Genomic DNA, 19852 nt, shown 5'->3' with positions numbered 1-19852 from the left:
ATGAAAGTTAAAGAGGAAAGCACAAAAGCAGGACTACAGCTAAATGTCAAAAAGACTAAAGTAATGACAACAGAAGACTTATGCAAATTTAAAGTTGACAATGAGGACAATGAACTTGTCAAGGATTATCCTTGGCACAGTCATTAACCAAAATGGAGACAATAGTCAAGAAATCAGAAGAAGGCTAGGACTGGGGAGGGCAGCTATGAGAGAACTAGAAAAGGTCCTCAAATGCAAAGACGTATCACTGAACACCAATGTCAGGATAATTCACACCATGGTATTCCTGATCTCTATGTATGGATGTGAAAGCTGGACAGTGAAAAAAGCGGGTAAGAGAAAAACCAACTCATTTAAAATGTGGTGTTGGAGGAGAGCTTTGCGCATACCATGGACTGCGAAAAAGACAAATAATTGGGTGTTAGAACAAATTAAACCAGAACTATCATTAGAAGCTAAAATGATGAAACTGTGGTTATCATACTTTGGACACATAAAGAGAAGACATAATTCACTAGAAAAGACAACAATGCTGGGAAAAACAGAAGGGAGTAGAAAAAGAGAAAGGCCAAACAAGAGATGGATTGATTCCATAAAGGAAACCACAGACCTGAACTTACAAGATCTGAACAGGGTGGTTCACGACAGATGCTGTTGGAGATAGCTGATTCATAGGGTCGCCATAAGTCGTAGTAGACTTGAAGGCACACAACAACAACAGAAGCACCTCCCAGTGCAAAAGAGGCTAAGTATGGGTGGCATAGGATGGGGGGCTCTAAAGACCTTTGCTGAATGAATTCTTGGATTTAATAGGCTTAATCTGAGAATCTTAATTTTGACATTAATTTGGATTTGACTTATTTTATGTTTGGATTTATTCTATACGGATATATTGACTTTCATTCTGATATTTTGTTGTAATTTTATTGTTGTTTGCTGTCTGCTATGAGCTGCCTTGGGCTTGCCTCAGGCTGGGGAAAAGAGACATATGCAATAAACCAAGTAGTACCTCCGGCATAAGTGTAATTTACCTGCAGCACATTTAAAAAGTATACACATATTCTTCTTGGTACATCTGTAACCCACACACATGGACAGAGAAACACAGCAACAACATGTGACAAGATAGACATGAGAAACAATATTAGAAATAGTATATTAAGGTTCTAGGCTTCCAGGCTTCACTAAAGGTGCAAGACAAAATGTACTTTCCAAACAAAGGGAGAAGACAGATTAATTAAAATTACTTCAGCAAAAGAAAACAAGACAAGACCACACTCAACACTGATAAATCAACTTTAAAGAAACAGACTTTTGAGTCTTCAGTGTCTGATGATGCAGTGAGATCTGAAACCTTCAGTGCAAATGAGGAAATAAAACTGAACTTAGTATTTCATATTTTTTTGCTCATACTAACATACCAGCTTAGTACTTCACAGAGCGCGTACATATCTCTTTTAAGGCAACTGATGAAATGAAGAAACAAAACAGGAATTGTAGATTGCTAGTTTGCATAAGCAGATTTTTATTTCTTTATTATTTCTTTCTTTATTGAATTTCTATCCCTCCCTTCCTCCCAAAGGGAGCCGAGGGTGGAAAACATAGAACAGTTAAAGCAATGCAATTTAAAATCAAATAATTTTTTTAAAAGCAACTCCAAAGGTTTCAAAACATTTATAGTGTCCAAAAATCTTTAAAGTTCTGATCAAGGTAAAGATTTCTGGATTGAGCGGGGGGGGGATGAACTCTCTGGCCTTCCAACTCTACTATTGTAAGAATGATCTAAACAGGACCCAACAGTTAGGCAAGTCCATAGTGAATTACGTAAAACATTTGATATAAAACATATCTGAAAGACTGATAACCTAGTGTTTTTTGTGCTTTGATGCAAAGCCACTTTTAATAACTGGTCTGATTCATTTCCTCAAAGCCTTCCTTAAAAGAATAACACAGGCATAGAGGCTATTGTTGGTAAGGTTTAAAGAGCAACATCAATCTAAAACTGTGATATGCCCACCAGCTAGCCCACCCTGGCAAAAACATTTGTGTTTTAACACATAGTAAAGTAATAAGTGAGATCCTGTGAAGAGTAAAAATAAATTATGCATTTTAGATGGAAAAAGAGTTTTATATATACAGTTATTTCACGCAGGAACAACTAAATGGCTTCATTAATACAAATGGCCAATTCAAGGATCGTTTCTGCTTGAAGGCCGTCGTCCCAGGTTCCTCCTCTTCCGTAAAAACCATAATCGTTATCAAACTTTTGAGGATGATCCTTCCGTAAAAACAAGCTACTTTTGTCTTTGAAAAGATTCTCCTTATTTTCACCACATACAAGGAAGAGACAAGGACAGTGATTACAAAGAAAGTAGAAAAGCATCCTTGAGGAAAATGTTTTACATTCCAGTAGACAAAAATTTAAGGGCAGGCCAATAGGATCCTTAAGGCTGAAGATGCACCCTGGAAGAGAGGTAGCTAGTTCATTCAAATGGCAAGACTACTGAGGGTTTCATCAACTTTCATCTGGTGAAGAGTTTACGATGCAACAGGAACACACGTTGCAGCAGTAGAGATAGACAGATAGGCAGACACAGAGAGACAGTGTGTGTAGTCAGCAATCATCAGGATCATTATCACTCCCAGTCGATTCAAGCTCCATGCTGAACAAGAATTTCCACACAAATGTTTGGCAATTGTAATCCAGTGTGGTGGTGTACACAGTCTTTGGGAGCTTGGGTTAGACGATAGTGGTGCTGGCGAAACTCCTGGGTCTGGGGCGTGGCTCAAAGCGTACTTTGGCTTTGTAACTGCACCATGTGCTGTCGGGAACGCAACCTTTTGGTTGCAAGAGGACAACCCAAGCGCCATCGCCATATAAATATTATTAATGAAGTGTGTCTCAGAGTCATATTTCACTGAAAACGTGTATATTACACCCTTGGGTGGTAAAAGATCAACTCCACTACTTTGCTGAAGGACAGAGGGCAACCGGGGAGCAACATGCTGAGAGGAGGTACCCTTGGGAAATGGCTTGGTAGCAGCGCTCTCTGGCTCCGGCAGAGCATTGGAGACTCTCTGCTCCAAGCCGGCGGCAGCCAAGGATAGCCAACTGCCAGGGTTTGGGCTGGGGGGGGCAGCCCGGAATCGGGGCTGTCAAGGCCCTGCTCAGCCCTGCACTTCGAATCCAGCAGCTCCAGGACGTTGGCCGGCAAAGTGAGCTGCCCCACCATCGCACCACCAACACTGCCACCGCATGTGCCCTAAGCACACCGCCAGCCTATGAGAAAGAAGAGGACACCCTTGCCGCAGCCAGTGACGCAGGAGGGAGGCCGCTGGTGAGGGGTGGAGGCCGAAGGGAGACCCACCTGCCCAGACCTGCAAAAGGAACATGGAACGGGGAGCCGCAGCCTGGCTAGGTGAGCCCATGCCAAAGGGGGAAAAGGAGGCAGTGGCTTTTTTTTTTTTTTGCATCCTCAGGAAACCTGTGAGAACAAGCTTGAAAATGAAATGGACTTCAAGTCAATTCCAACTTATGGGCGACCCTATGAATAGGGTTTTCATGGTAAGCGGTATTCAGAGGGGGTTTACCATTGCCTCCCTCTGAGGCTAAGAGGAAGTTACTGGCCCAAGGTCACCCAGTGAGCTTCATGGATTCGAACCCTGGTCTCCTAGATAGTAGTCCAACACCTTAACCACTACACCACACTGGCTCCCGAGAACAAGCTTACACAACTGTTAATATAGTGAAATTCTGTGTGCTGAATTAGGCAAACAATAATAAAAAACCAGCCTCCACCAACTTGGTGCCCCCAGATGTTGGACAACAATTCCCATAACTCCTGACCATTGCCATGCTGGAGCTGATGGGAGTTGGAGTCCAGGACATCTTGAGTCCTGGGCAAGGCTGATAAAAACCACATTTTTGACGTTCAGAAATCTGACATTTGTACTTGTGAAATTCACAGTATTTTCTGTACCTTCCAACTGGTTTGTTGACAACGAGCAAGGCGGCTTTGTGGGTACCATCACAGAATACTTGTGGATCTGTTTTGGCTGTTGAGCCAATCCACAGAACTTATAGGAAGGAACCCCTTGCTGCCCTTACAATGTTCAGTCAATGAGGTAAAAGGCAGGTCTAGACTGTACACTCAGCCACAATGGTAGCTTGAATAGTGGCCAGACCACCAAGATTCCCCAATCTGGACTTGGGTAACTGGCTAATCATGCATGAATCACTTTGAAATCTTGTTGGACCTAGACCAACTTCAGTGATTTGCCAGACAGCTTTCTGGAAGACCCCCTACTGTCAACTTAATGTTCTGTCAAAGATTCCTGCTTTCTATTTTTAAAACATATTTTCAGTGCAAACATAAACTGGCTGCAATGATTTCAGCCTGTAAGGTGCACTTTATGAAAAATGTACAGCTGCTTTAGAATCTTCAAATATCTTTCCTAATCACAGTATTTGTACCCAATTTTGGTTACATGCCATATTGAAAAATCTGAACCAATAACTGATTTATTTATTTTTTGTTCAAATGTGTTTTCTCATTTTTGGGGGGGATATAAATTTCTAACCCATTCAGTTTTTCCTAGTGTTTTTCAAATACATTTTGTTTCTACATAACACAGACCAAAAGTCACAATGACATCTGGATAACTGAAAAGGCACTTGCTCCCATAATCAGTTTTGCTGCTGTGATTCTGCAAAATAGAAATTCTTTCATTTGCTGACTCTTTTCAAAAGTCTCATCTGCTTTGTTTGATGGATTTAATAGAAACAGAACGGTCAGTTCTTCCAATCAGCTAAATAGCTAGGCTAGTTTTTAAGCAGTCTGTGAATAAATCTGCCTTCTTTCTTTTGGCACATTTGGACATCATGCCAAACCATGGCAAATAAAATTTAACTATGGTTGGTATGACTGATATCTGAATTGGCAGGTACAGCCATTGCTTTAGCTCCATGTTAAAGTTTTGTCCACAGGCAGAAGAGTTGAGCAGATGGAAAACCAAAGTAGACAAAATAGTTATAAACTGTGGTTTGTCTTATAGTTTGGAAGCTCAAATCAAGGTTTGGGTTCTAAACTATGTTTCATGCAAACAATGGTTTGGTGAGGTCTGAATTGAGCTCTTACGTTGCTACTAGAAATAGCCAGCACAATGACCTCCAAGGAGAATGAATATAACACACTGGTGGCTTTGCAACCAAGGGATACATGCAAATACTATTAAAATTAAAAACCAACCAACAAGCAAGCATTTGGCCTTGAGTATAGTATATATTTTCATTATGGCCCACAACGCTCAACATGCTTCCATCCTATTTGTAGGTCTGTTTCATCTGATTCTTAGGAACCCGAAACAGCCTAGTGCTCCTGTAATTAACAGCCCAAACCTTTATTATGCTTTTTTACTTTGGAATAAGGATTTCTATGTAACTGCTTCCAATAATAAAAAAGGCATTAGAATGCTGCTAATGGCTCTTAAAACAACAAACTTGCTTTTATAAATGTAATCTTCATGCGCTTGTCACAAATCCTCTTACAGTATCATCTTACTTTCTCAAAAAGCGTTTCCTGAGCAGCATTATAAGCTTCAGCCAACGCATTATTTTCATTGCTGTTTGGCTTGCCTTAAACAAGATGCAAAGTACTTTTTTGACACCCACAGTATATTAACTCCTTGATCACTAGAGACAACTGAAATAATGCTGTGGTAAACCCCATCCATTTATGAAACTCTTCACCTCCTGCAAATGCAGGACTGCTTTTTTTCTGCCAGTTTTATGGGGGGTGGACGGCCAAATTATAGCAACATGTTTGAGGGGAGAGATGGCAGACTTTGGCTATTCTTCTTGCTCTTACCTTAAACACATTATGAGGTCTTCTTGCTTTAACTCTCCCCCCCCAAAAAAAGCTCCATGATGCTCTAGGGCACTTCTGAGCTTCTTGCACTGACCAGAAAGCCCATAGGAGGACGTCAGGAAGACATTCTTGGAGCTTTCCAAGATGAGTGGCTGGGCAGGAGATTGCCTGCAGGGTGGCCTGGAGTATTTTTTTAAAATGTTATCAGGGACAATTTTTTAAAAAAAGTTAAAAGCTTTTAACTTAAAAAGAAAATCCTCTGGACCTCTTAGGCACTACACAGCTTTCCACTGGATCTGCTGATCACTCTGCTAGGCTTTGTGAAAGGTATAACAGCACCAGCCAAAACAGACATAATACTATGTCTATTAAACTGTGGCATGTATGTCCTATCAGCTACAGATGCAAGAACAACCTTCCTTCTATTGAGGAACGATGCACAAGTATATGGGACAAGACCTACACTGGGGCCACTGGAGATGGCTGAAAATTACTGAAGCCCACCACTCATAACAGGGTGGCAGATGGAGACAAGAGTTTGGAGTAACCACCTGGCAATTACTGACATTGTCTACTACTGATATCTAATCCATCCCTGGAAATTGCTCAATGCTTTACCATAGTGTTTCCTTGCGGCAAGGAGCTTTTCTCAAGGTAAGTACAGATATTTACTCTGGATGTAATCTGACAGACTCTCAATTTTAGGCAGAACCTGCTGATTCAGAGGCTCTAAAGAAGGCCTATTCTATCCCCCCCCATGCCTCTAAAGTATTTTTACCCATCTCCTACAATTTCATCTCGCATGCTCCTTTCACACTCAACTCATACCTTATTCCTTTCTCCCCTCCCTACCAAAGCTGCCACTTTCTTTCATGCCTCTCCTCTGGTCCTTTTACATTTCCTCCTATAAGAGCTTTCCTCACTACTCCACTTCTACATTAACCTTGAACCTCACTTTCTAATTTCCTTCAATACCTCCTCTGGCCTTTTCCTCACAGACCTTTCTTCCTCCCCTCTCTCCCAGACACTTTTACTCAACATGCATTGTCGTTGCTGTCATTGCTCCAATGAAAAGGCTAGGCATAGCTAGGAGACAGGGCAGACAAGTGAGGAGGCTCTGGGCAGGCTGTGGCACTGATGCCCACCTGAAAGTGGGCCGACGCCGACTGTTTAACAAACACTGACCTACATGACTAAACTTACAAAATATGATAGGAGTAAGAAGATGGGGAGAAAAATTCATAGAGAAATGGAATCTCTATATCCAGGATGCAGTTCTGCTTTTATTTGGAGTAATGTGCTCTTTTGTTATTAATTTACTTTCCCACTCTTATCTACCCTCTCTGAATGTTAATGGTTGTTTGGCATGGAAATAAAGCATTTTATCTTCTTACACTTTGAAATACATTGTGTTAGTGATTATTATATGGTACTTGCAGTTTTACTGTACATGCATATGTACAGCAACTTTCATTGTTGTAAGTAAATAAAAGAAAGTATTGTCACAGGATTAATTTGAATGAGTTCACTAATATTCTACCAGATAGTAATACGTGGGAATTCTTAACCTGACTATCAATCTTGTAAGTTATGAGTAGCCATGATTAGGGATTAGGGATTAGGGATGGGGTTGGCTTCCTAGTTCCGAACCGCTTCTATTCCAATAACCCATTGTTCCATCCTGATCCACCCTTTTTTTGTTCCCACTTGCTTTGGAGCTTGCAGATTCGATCGGTTTTTTGGTTGCAAAAAGAAAACTGCATCATTTTTAACATAAATGCCTATGTAAATGATCACGTGTGGTTTATTTTTTCCTATTTATCACACCTACACACTGTTACGAATGCATCAACTTAGATGAAATTACGAATTAAGTAAAATTGAGGGGGAATTAAAAAAAATGTGCTGATTACCATCACGGCCCACTGCAAAAAATTAGTGCCAGTCCAAAAAGATAGCAGACTGACAAATTCAGTTGGAATCCGGTACAAAGTCCAATTTAGCGGATATTCTCTCCCATTTCTAGCCATGATGTAAAGTAATACAATTTACACAAAATATTTCTCAATACGCAGCACTATGAATTCCATTCCAGCCACCAGACTGTTTACCATTCCATCTATACACTCCTGCAAAATTATGTATTTGAGTGATGGAAATACTCAGGTTACATCCATCTTGCATGGAGAAGTTGCCTCAAGTCAAGTCAAATGTTCAACCTTCCAACTAACAATGCTATCCTCCACATGTTTGTTCAGAATTAAGTCCCACTATGTTCAGTAAAGGATTATACACTTTATAGTTTACATTTCTTTCTAATATATATATTGAATCACTTTACTCCTATATCTTCCCTTTGATTTCAAGTACTTGGCAATTCCTATCAGAGTCTCTGTTGGTAGCGCTATCAAACAATATCAATAACTTTGTATGTCTAAAATTGGACCTTTGTGATAGGGAATGACAAGGTTCCATGATTTCAGGAACATAGCACTTATTCAGTGAGCTTTGAACATTTGCCAGTCTTTGGAAGGAGAAAGTGTACTAAGTCCTTTTTTTTAGGCTCTGTTAAGCCAAGTAGCAAAACATGGAATGTTATTTCTTGGAGTGGTGTGATATAAATGGAGACAAACACACATTGAGAATGAAATAAGTCATGGAAATGGTATACATTACAATTTGCATTACAGTATACTATACAGTAGAAAATGTCTGCATACATAGAATCTCAACATTCCACACATGTGTAACTGAGTTCTTTGTGTGATGTCTTACTAACAAAGAAAAAGATTAGGCATGAAGGTCACAAAGGAAATGATATCCCACTTCATTTCACTGTGTATATCTTATTCTCACCATGTCAACATCTAAGGCTGCAATTCAAACCCCTTATCAGCCATGCCAATTGGGGGATCTGGATGGGGTGGAGGTCTCTACTGCCTGCCACCCTCGGGGTGTCACTGGCATCACTCATCTGGTGGGGAGCCTGCCATTCTGCAAGGTTGAATGTGAAGTCCCAAAGGGGGGAGGGTGTGTGTACACGTGCACATGAATAGCACACTACCCCTCAGATAACTTTTGTTTGGATCACCTCAAATAACTTTAGTGGCAACTACTTGGTATAGTCTGATTGGGTTTTATTTTTATGCTTATTGGTTGTATTGTCATTAGGAACGTGCTCGAATTTCACAAAATTAGAATCTGCCACAGGATTTCCTATTTATTCACTTTTTTTGTCCTTATGGATCAGATTTTCTTCTAGCAGTTTTCTGTGGCTGAAGCAGATTTTATTAAAAAATGCCTCAAAAATATTGATATTAATATTGATATTTCCCTCAAAATATTTGTATTTTTAAGATCTATGAAAAATCAGTATTTTAAAAAATATTGATATTAATAGCAATATTTTTGCGGAAAAAAACAAACTGATATTTATCACAAGTAGCAAAAATTGATCGCCAATGATATGGTACCGGAAGTTCAACAGGGAGAAAACTGAACCTGCACCGAAATGCAAATCCCATCTCTAATTGACATCTTTATTTTTGGTTTTGAATGTACTGTAAACCACCCCAATGCTTTAGGGTAGGGAGAGATAAATATTTACTTTATTTATTTAATTAATTTGTATCCCGCCCTTCCTCCCAGCAGGAACCCAGGGTGGCCAAAATGCAAATCAAAAATATGTTTAAATCCAGAAGTCAAAAAATAGGAAGGTTGAATGGATAAAAAGCAATCCGCACTTCATCTGATTAAGCTGGAGAATCAGAATTGGGAATGCATACAAATGTCATTTTAACACTCATACATGGCAGGAAATAAAAAGTGCATCCCTTAATTACAAAATATTGATCTGTACCACCTTCTGACTATCTTAACTACAGCAAAGTTCTAGTGTTTTTTAACATTTTCATAAGTGGTTATTGGGCTGAATAAATATTGCTCATGTTTTCATTTTGGGGGGAGAGTGGTTAACTTTGGCAGCTCCTCTCAAATATTTTGACTATATTTAGCAACACCTACAGCAAAGAGACATAGTGTGGTGACAGTGTTTTGCACCATACCGCAAAATGCATTTGATTACTGTTTGCAAGGTATTTCCTTCCTATGCTATTAGAGGAGTCAGATGCATCATCCAAACTAGCAGTAATGAGGAACTAGCACTTACCCTTGTAGTAAAGCTTTCTTGGTGCTATGAAACAGTTTCTTGGAAAAGTTATTATCTGCTTCCAAAGATGACAATAGAATATAGCCAATATGTATTTCTAACTGTCTGGCGCAGCATTTCTTGCCACTGCTAAATATTATAGTGCACAGGTAAAACAGCTGCCAATTTGTGGTTAGCTTGCACAAGAAAGTTACTTCTTTAGAAAAAAAAATCTGAATTTAAAATGCACTTGCAAAATGTTTTGCAATCTCTTCCCTTCCTTTTGTTTTCTTCACTGCAAACTTTCCCCATTATTATATGGGCACGGGACATAATTCAGCTGTAGAGTACATGCTTTGAATGTAGAAGGTCAAGCCTCAGAATCTCCAGGTATGCTAGGAAAGATCCCTGTCTGAGACCCTGGAGAGCCAATTGACAGTCAGAATAGACAATACCCAGCTAGAAGGACAAATAGGATTGTATTCAACTAAATAATTGTGTGAGCAGAATGATGTCTGCTTGCCCAACAGGACTTCCCCCCTCTCTTTCTCCATGCACCCCTGTGCCATTCCCAAATCTACTCCAGAGGGTTAGGGGAACCCCTAGAACAGACTTAGGGGGTGTGGGGGGAGGGGGAAAATGTCCTGTTGCCTTAGCATGATGTTGAATATAACATATAGTCTGACAATAGCCGTGATGGCTGGGATATTGGGAATTGTAGTACAAAACATCTGGAGAGCACCAGGTTGGGGAAGGCTGTCTCAGAGAACAGGTATCAGTGGCTTTCAGACTTTCTGCCCTGAGGGAACTTCCACATCATCTTGCCTGTACAGAGCCTGCTGTTAACTGCTACAGAATGTGTGTGTAGTCAAGGCCATAAACAGAGTGCTATCCAGCATTGACAATACTCAGTTTCAATGTGTCTACTTTGAGTATGACTTAGGCCACATCTGCACCTTGCATTTAAAGCATAGCTTCTCTTCAAAGAATCCTGGAAAGTGCAATTTTCAGGGTGCTGAGAGGAGACCCCATTTCCCTCACAGAGTTATGATTCCCAAAGCTTCATGGACAAAGGAACTGATCGTTAAACCACTCTAGGAACTGTAGTTCTGTGAGGGGAATAGAGATCTCCTAACAACTCTCAGCACCCTTAATAAATGACAGTTCCCAGGATTCTTTGGCATAATACTGCTTTAAATGTAGGACACAAATGTGGCTTTAGTTTGATATCAGACTAAGCTCCTTGGGAACCTATCAGTCCTACTGATGTAACTCTTGGTTGCCACTACCCAAATAACACTATAACATTAACCTTTAAGGACATTAATAAAATACATTCAGACTCATATGGTCTGAAACCCTGGAGAGCCGCTGCTAGTCATTGCGGACTCTACTGACCTAGGTGGACCAATGAACAGACTCTGGATATTTCTATGTTGGCAGGTTGGCTTTAAAATGTGTGCGTGTGGTGTAAATTAGGTTTTTCTTCACACCTTCATACACTATCTCAAACCTTTTGATAAAGGGAGGTTAAAGAAATATTTTAAGCTGATAAACGCCTGCAGAATTAGTGATGAACAAATGATGAACACTAGAGGCCTGCCTTACCTTTACTTGGTGCTGATTTTCTCACAGATGCAACATGATCTTCAGAGATGGCAAGACGTCTTAATACATCAGCCAAAGCTGCTTTCAGCACTGTGATTTCATCCTCTTGCTGCTGCACTCTCAGTTCAAGAGCTGAAAGGCGGTCTTGGACATCGGATGTACTTGCTGCAGAAATGCTATCATCTGTCAAAAAAGAAATAAACAGAAGCAACGTTATTACATAGCAGTTTAAAGGTATTTGGCAAGAGTTCAAAATAAATATAAGTAAATAATTTGTCACGTTTGTACCCCACTCTTCTATACAAAGTGCCCAAAGTTGCTTTGTTGTTATGTGCCTTCAAGTAGAGTACGACTTATGGCGACCCTATGAATCAGAGACTTCCAAGAGCATCTGTCATGAACCACCCTGTTCAGATCTTGTAAGTTCAGGTCTGTGGCTTCCTTTATGGAGTCAATCCATCTCTTGTTTGGCCTCCTTCTTTTTCTACTCCCTTCTGTTTTTCCTAGCATTACTGTCTATTCTGGTGAATCACGTCTTCTCATTATGTGTCCAAAGTAGGATAACCTCAGTTTCATCATTTTAGCTTCTAATGATAGTTCTGGTTGAATTTGTTCTAACTCCCAATTATTTGTCTTTTTCACAGTCCATGGTATCCACAAACCTCTCCAACACCACACAGCAGCAAAATTCACAAGAGAAATAACTAATAACCATGAAACACAATAACATCACACTACAGAATGTAAGGCTGGCAAAAATGCATGTAAAAAGGGAAGAATTTTAAAGACATCAAGCTCACTTCTAACACATTTGACTTCAGGCCACTTTATGCATTATGGCCACCATTTAGAGGCAGCTTTAAACAGTTTCACTGCAAACCCTTCTCACTGGATGTGTGAGCTTTTTTAAAAATTCACAATCTTATGGTGAGCTGCTATGTACAACCAACTCGCCAAGTGATAACAAATGTCATTCACTAAGTGATTTCATGTAGCGTACATATGGAAGTCATACCATGTAGATCTGCCCTAGGGGTGACGAGTACCAGTACAAAAATAAAATCGGAAAACTGTACTTACAAAATGACAGGTCACGACATAAATCATGATTAAATAAACAGGAAAACATGTACTAAAATGTACAGAGTTAATCATTAAAATGATACATCACACATGCTCAGGTGCAGGGAAGAGACTTTAAATGGAATATGTTTTTCATTGTAAGGACAAATAAAGCCAGGTTTTTAGTTATTAATCAGCTACTGTTAGCCAAGAGAAATTCAACTTTTTTGTTGAGTTGAGTAAAAAACAGTGGGTTGGATCCAGACTAACTCCTGCATTTGTGGAAGAGTCTGAGAACCAGTAGACTCCTGCTGAAGGAAGGGGGGGTAATCTTTGCCAGTTACCCCAGTTGCTGCCAGTGCCACTCCTGTACTATTCCTGAGGGTCCTCTGGCCTTCTGGAGCAGCATTTCAGAAGGGCAGGAATAGGGGCTTCAGGAGAAACTACTGTCTCCCCTGTAGAGTGTCCCATGGGCAGAGTTCCATCCATGGGCAGTCTGGATCCAATCAAGTGCTGACAAGAAGCTGTGGTTGATATCAGTCTTATTTTCTTGTAAATGGGACAATTCAACAAGTAGTGGGCTCAGTCATCTACTAAATCATCTTTGCAAATTAAAAAAAAAATAACTGAACAAAGTGGACATCTTATATGAAGTGGACATTCAAAACCTGTTCTTGGAATATGGTAATAGTATTGGGTCAAAAATACAAAGAAAGAAAATAGCCAGTATTGTTTCACTACACAGGAACATAGGAAGCTGCCTTACACTGAGTCGGACCACTGGTCCCCCAGGTCAGTATTGTCTACACTGACTGGCAGCGGCTCTCTAGGGTTTCAGGCAGGAGTCTCTCTCTAAACCCTACCTGGACATGCTGGAGATTGAGCTTGGGACCTTAAGAACATAAGAACATAAGAAGAGCCTGCTGGATCAGGCCAGTGGCCCATCTAGTCCAGCATCCTGTTCTCACAGTGGCCAACCAGGTGCCTGGGGGAAGCCCGCAAGCAGGACCCAAGTGCAAGAACACTCTCCCCTCTTGAGGCTTCCGGCAACTGGTTTTCAGAAGCATGCTGCCTCTGACTAGGGTGGCAGAGCACAGCCATCACGGCCAGTAGCCATTGATAGCCCTGTCCTCCATGAATTTGTCTAATCTTCTTTTAAAGCCGTCCAAGCTGATGGCCATTACTGCATCTTGTGGGAGCAAATTCCATAGTTTAACTATGCGCTGAGTAAAGAAGTATTTCCTTTTGTCTGTCCTGAATCTTCCAACATTCAGCTTCTTTGAATGTCCACGAGTTCTAGTATTATGAGACAGGGAGAAGAACTTTTCTCTATCCACTTTCTCAATGCCATGCATAATTTTATACACTTCTATCATGTCTCCTCTGACCCGCCTTTTCTCTAAACTAAAAAGCCCCAAATGCTGCAACCTTTCCTCGTAAGGGAGTCGCTCCATCCCCTTGATCATTCTGGTTGCCCTCTTCTGAACCTTTTCCAACTCTATAATATCCTTTTTGAGATGAGGCGACCAGAACTGTACACAGTATTCCAAATGCGGCCGCACCATAGATTTATACAACGGCATTATGATATCGGCTGCTTTATTTTCAATACCTTTCCTAATTATCGCTAGCATGGAATTTGCCTTTTTCACAGCTGCCGCACACTGGGTCGACATTTTCTTTGTGCTGTCCACTACAACCCCGAGGTCTCACTCCTGGTAGGTCGCCGCCAGTTCAGACCCCATGAGCGTATATGTGAAATTCAGATTTTTTGCTCCAATATGCATAATTTTACACTTGTTTATACTGAATTGCATTTGCCATTTTTCTGCCCATTCACTCAGTTTGGAGAGATCTTTTGGAGCTCTTCACAATCCCTTTTTGTTTTAACAACCTGAACAATTTAGTGTCGTCAGCAAACTTGGCCACTTCACTGCTCACTCCTAATTCTAGGTCATTAATGAACAAGTTGAAAAGTACAGGTCCCAATACCGATCCTTGAGGGACTCCACTTTCTACAGCCCTCCATTGGGAGAACTGTCCGTTGATTCCTACTCTCTGCTTTCTGCTTCTTAACCAATTCCTTATCCACAAGAGGACCTCTCCTCTTATTCCATGACTGCTAAGCTTCCTCAGAAGTCTTTGGTGAGGTACCTTGTCAAACGCTTTTTGAAAGTCTAAGTACACTATGTCCACTGGATCACCTCTATCTATATGCTTGTTGACACTCTCAAAAGAATTCTAACAGGTTACTGAGACAGGACTTTCCCTTGCAGAAGCCATGCTGGCTCTGCTTCAGCAAGGCTTGTTCTTCTATGTGCTTAGTTAATCTAGCTTTAATAATACTTTCTACCAGTTTTCCAGGGACAGAAGTTAAGCTAACTGGCCTGTAATTTCCGGGATCCCCTCTGGATCCCTTTTTGAAGATTGGCGTTACATTTGCCACTTTCCAGTCCTCAGGCACGGAGGAGGACCCGAAGGACAAGTTACATATTTTAGTTAGCAGATCAGCAATTTCACCTTTGAGTTCTTTGAGAACTCTCGGGTGGATGTCATACGGGCCCGGTGATTTGTCAGTTTTTATATTGTCCATTAAGCCTAGAACTTCCTCTCTTGTTACCACTATTTGTCTCAGTTCCTCAGAATCCCTTCCTGCAAATGTTAATTCAGGTTCAGGGATCTGCCCTATATCTTCCACTGTGAAGACAGATGCAAAGAATTCATTTCGCTTCTCTGCAATCTCCTTATCGTTCTTTAGTACACCTTTGACTCCCTTATCATCCAAGGGTCCAACCGCCTCCCTAGATGGTCTCCTGCTTTGAATGTATTTATAGAATTTTTTGTTGTTGGTTTTTATGTTCTTAGCAATGTGCTCCTCAAATTCTTTTTTAGCATCCCTTATTGTCTTCTTGCATTTCTTTTGCCAGAGTTTGTGTTCTTTTTTATTTTCTTCATTCGGACAAGACTTCCATTTTCTGAAGAAAGACTTTTTGCCTCTAAGAGCTTCCTTGACTTTGCTCGTTAACCATGCTGGCATCTTCTTGGCCCTGGTGGTACCTTTTCTGATCTGCGGTATGCACTCCAGTTGAGCTTCTAATATAGTGTTTTTAAACAACTTCCAAGCATTTTCGAGTGATGTGACCCTCTGGACTTTGTTTTTCAGCTTTCTTTTTACCAATCCCCTCATTTTTGTGAAGTTTCCTCTTTTGAAGTCAAATGTGACCGTGTTGGATTTTCTTGGCAATTGGCCAGTTACATGTATGTTTAATTTAATAGCACTGTGGTCACTGCTCCCAATCGGTTCAACAACACTTACATCTCGCACCAGGTCCCGGTCCCCACTGAGGATTAAGTCCAGGGTTGCCGTCCCTCTGGTCGGTTCCATGACCAACTGGTCTAGGGAATAGTCATTTAGAATATCTAGAAACTTTGCTTCTTTGTCATGACTGGAACACATATGCAGCCAGTCTATATCCGGGTAGTTGAAGTCACCCATTACTACCACATTTTCTAGTTTGGATGCTTCCTCAATTTCATATCTCATCTCAAGGTCTCCCTGAGCATTTTGATCAGGGGGACGATAGATCGTTCCCAGTATTAAGTCCCTCCTGGGGCACGGTATCACCACCCACAACGATTCTGTGGAGGAGTCTGCCTCTTTTGGGGTTTCGAGCTTGCTGGATTCAATGCCTTCTTTCACGTATAGAGCGACTCCGCCACCAATACGTCCTTCCCTGTCCTTCCGGTATAGTTTATATCCAGGGATAACCGTATCCCACTGGTTTTCTCCATTCCACCAGGTCTCCGTTATGCTCACTATATCAATGCTCTCCTCTAAGACCAAGCACTCCAGTTCTCCCATCTTGGTTCGGAGGCTTCTGCGTGCAAGGCACATACTTTATTACTGAGGTACGTCCCTTCCCTTCTAATATGCAGATGGGAATCCCACCACCACCACCTTCTTGCTGAACAACATGTATTTTTGTATCTTGTCTGTATCCTCAATACCATTCTACTCCCGTTACAAGTGATGTCCTTCATGAGCATAATACTAAATCAGAAGGATGTAAACAGCAAAGGGACATCTTTAAAGATATTACTGTAATAATCAGACATACAAAAACAGGTCAAAAGAAGAGATTACTCAGAAATCAGTACTTAAAAGTAAATCTGCTACCACTGACCTACTCAGACTACCCCATATCTATTTCTAGACTGGTATATGATTCATCTCCCATTGCTGATCATTGCACGATGTCCCACTGTCAGTATTATTTTTACATTTGGCCATTATCAACTGTGAATATTTTAAGCAATTATGTTAACTGCTCAATGCCTACAATTGGAATGTTAGTACTAAAGGGTTGGTCTTGACATTAACGATCAAAAAAGAAAAATAAACAGCCAGATTTACAAGTAAAAACTGGGGGTGGGAAGATATAATCAACAGGCAAAAATGTAGTTCCACAGATAAGAATCTACAGAAGTGCTGGCAACTCCTGATATTGCATGAAAAGTGTGATTTTGGGCTATCAGAAGTACAATATGCAAGATGCAGAAGTAAAAAGAACACTCTCATTATTACAGATTCTTACCTCTGCTGAAATTCAGTGGCCATTTGGGGTCATCACATATACAAAGAGCCTAAGCTGGAAAAGCCTGACAATTGAGCAGTCAGACTGGTCAAGACGTTGTGGAATCTCTAAGGCAAGAGGATGAATCAACACCTGTTAATGTCTAGGGATTGTCTATGGAATTTTCCCTTCCAACTCTGATTCTATTTCAACAGATTCAAGACTCACACATTTGTAGCTTTCATACCTCTTTAGAGAGGACTTAAATAGCTTGCAAACACATGTAAATATCACACTGTTATGGACATTTTAGAACTGTTTAACATTTTGCATTTCATCTTCCATCCCCACCCTCAGGGGGTCTTGAGCAGCTGTACTCTTGGTGATAGATAAACATGACACGTCTTTGTAAGGGGGAGAAAGATCTCTAATGATTGTTTTCTTTAAAAAAGTAAATAAATTGGTGAAACATTTTTAAAATAGTTTACGGTAACATCTGTTGCCCAGGCAGCATTCATTGTAATGTGATGCAGTTCCTGGCACATAGCTCATTGAGGCTTAAACCCTGGATAAGCAACCAGTAGAACATAAAAAGAGCCCTGCTGGATCAGGCTAGTGGCCCATCTAGCCCAGCTTCCTGTTCTCACCATGGCCAACCAGGTGCCTGTAGAAGGCCCACAAGTGGGACCTAAGCACAACAGCATGCTCTCCTGCTGCAGTTCTCAGCAACAGGTATTTTGAAGAGATAAAAGGGCTAAATGCTCTTCTGTCCCATGATACACTCCCCCTCTCCCACGATAGCTCAATGGCAAGAATCACAGCTACATCCCACATCATGTTATGTAGAATAGGCGGGTACGTCAGAGCAATCAAATTAGAATATGGGAAGCTGATATCTGGGCATACCCTTAGAAATTTTTATCTTTTACACTGCCCAATAGAATATGGAGAGGGGTCACAGCACAGAGGTAGACACATTTTGTATGAAAAAACCCAAAGATTCAAATCCTGACATCACCACTTAGAAATATCTCAGGTAGCAGATGACGGAAAAGACCTCTCCCTAAAGCCGTGGAAAGTGGCTGCCAGTCAAGAAGACAAATGATACTGGGCTCAACAGATCAAGGCAGCTTCATATGTTCCATGTTCAAAAAGCAATTTGCTTCTAAGCACCACATACCAAGGGCCACAATGGTGTTGCACTGTTTGCCCACTCATGGCAGCATCTGGCTAATTTACTACCAAATATAATGACATATTTGAGCCCACTATAAGATTGCAGATTTTCTATCAAGGCCTGGAACATTTGCAATGATGTGCTTTGGTATTTCTGAAACAGACATCAAACAGTTCTTTGGTGTTTTAAGAAGCACAACTGTCAGGATTAGTTTTTGCACTTTAAAAAGCAAAGAGCAGCTGAGGCCTCATTTTTAAGCAATCCCTTGCAAATCTTTAAAAAAAATTTTTTTTTTGTCAAATGAAATGGGACCTTAAATATAATCTGTAATGGTATGTGTGAGATTTATGGTTTGAAGCTTTATTTTAATTACAGGTAAACCTTTGCCCAGGTGAACGCAAGGGTTTATGTAGAAAAACTGGTATAAAGAAAATATCTGTGCCTAAATAAAATATGTTCCAGTTAGCAATGCTGCTGCCACTAAGACAGCTGCTGCTTGCTTGCGTGCTTGGGAGTTTTCCTACTGAGATGTGGAATAGCCCTGCTGCTGGTGAAGGGAAAAGGCACTACTTTTTTTCATAAATACGCTTGAGCCCCAATTTTAGTAAAGCATGATGATGTTAGTAAAACACGGTGAATAATATATTAATCCAGCCCTTCATACTATCTGTCAATTGAAATGTTTAATGCTAGTGTTTGTATTGCTGAAGACTTAGGATATGTCTGCACTGCAGGCATACACCATTCAAATTTTGTACGTCGCCCAGAGTGACTGGTTAGCCAGCCAGATGGGTGACTAAGAAATCCAATAAATAAATAAATAAATAAATAAATAAATAAATAAATAAATAAATAAATAAATAACTGTTGGCTACAGAATGTTGAACTCCATGGACCTTGTTTTGACCCTGCAAGGTCAATTGATGGAAGATACAAAGTGCTGAAGGAAATTTGATTAGGACTGCAAGAGAGGTAGGTGTCCAAACAGAATGGTGATTAAAGCCTTGCACATGGGCAAGAAGGTTCGGGGGGGGGGGAGCTTAAACGTATGACGACTATGGGCTAAGAAAGGAATCCTGTACACTGCTTGGCTAAATAGCGTCTATGACTACAAACTTCAGTTGCATGCATATCTAAGTAATTGTGCCCTACATCTTTTTAAATCAAGAACATATTTTATTGCTCTGTGTGCACAAAAGCAACATTCCTGCAACAGAGACTGTAAACTACATAAATTCCAAGTACTGCTAGAAAGTGTTTTATTCAAACCAGCATGGAAAGTGCTTTTACAAACATATTGAACATGCCTTGCTTACTCCAACAAACTCGGGTACATATTTTTTGTTTGTGGTGTGGCCTCTAGCACATTTCTGTCCAGGAGAAGAGTTGTATTGTTTAAACCCATCATTTCCTGATC

The 19852-nt window shown here is 40.6% G+C and overlaps 1 protein-coding gene and 1 pseudogene across 5 annotated transcripts in view; both read right to left on the bottom strand.

Annotated features, from left to right (window-relative positions):
* EML4 (EMAP like 4) overlaps positions 1-19852 on the bottom strand; it is a 246461-nt gene that overhangs the window by 113866 nt on the left and 112743 nt on the right. For all 5 annotated transcript variants that reach the window (XM_061625362.1, XM_061625360.1, XM_061625361.1 and 2 more), the window contains exon 2: positions 11623-11805. In XM_061625362.1, coding sequence (XP_061481346.1) covers positions 11623-11805 — 183 coding nt within the window. The remainder of the gene's footprint in view (positions 1-11622; positions 11806-19852) is intronic.
* LOC133383855 (refilin-B-like) lies at positions 2615-3233 on the bottom strand (annotated as a pseudogene).

This window comes from Rhineura floridana, chromosome 4, assembly GCF_030035675.1.
Source record: "Rhineura floridana isolate rRhiFlo1 chromosome 4, rRhiFlo1.hap2, whole genome shotgun sequence".
NCBI classification, from domain to species: Eukaryota; Metazoa; Chordata; class Lepidosauria; order Squamata; family Rhineuridae; genus Rhineura; species Rhineura floridana.
The sequence above is the reverse complement of the archived record's forward strand: the minus strand, read 5'-3'. Positions and strand labels throughout refer to the sequence as shown.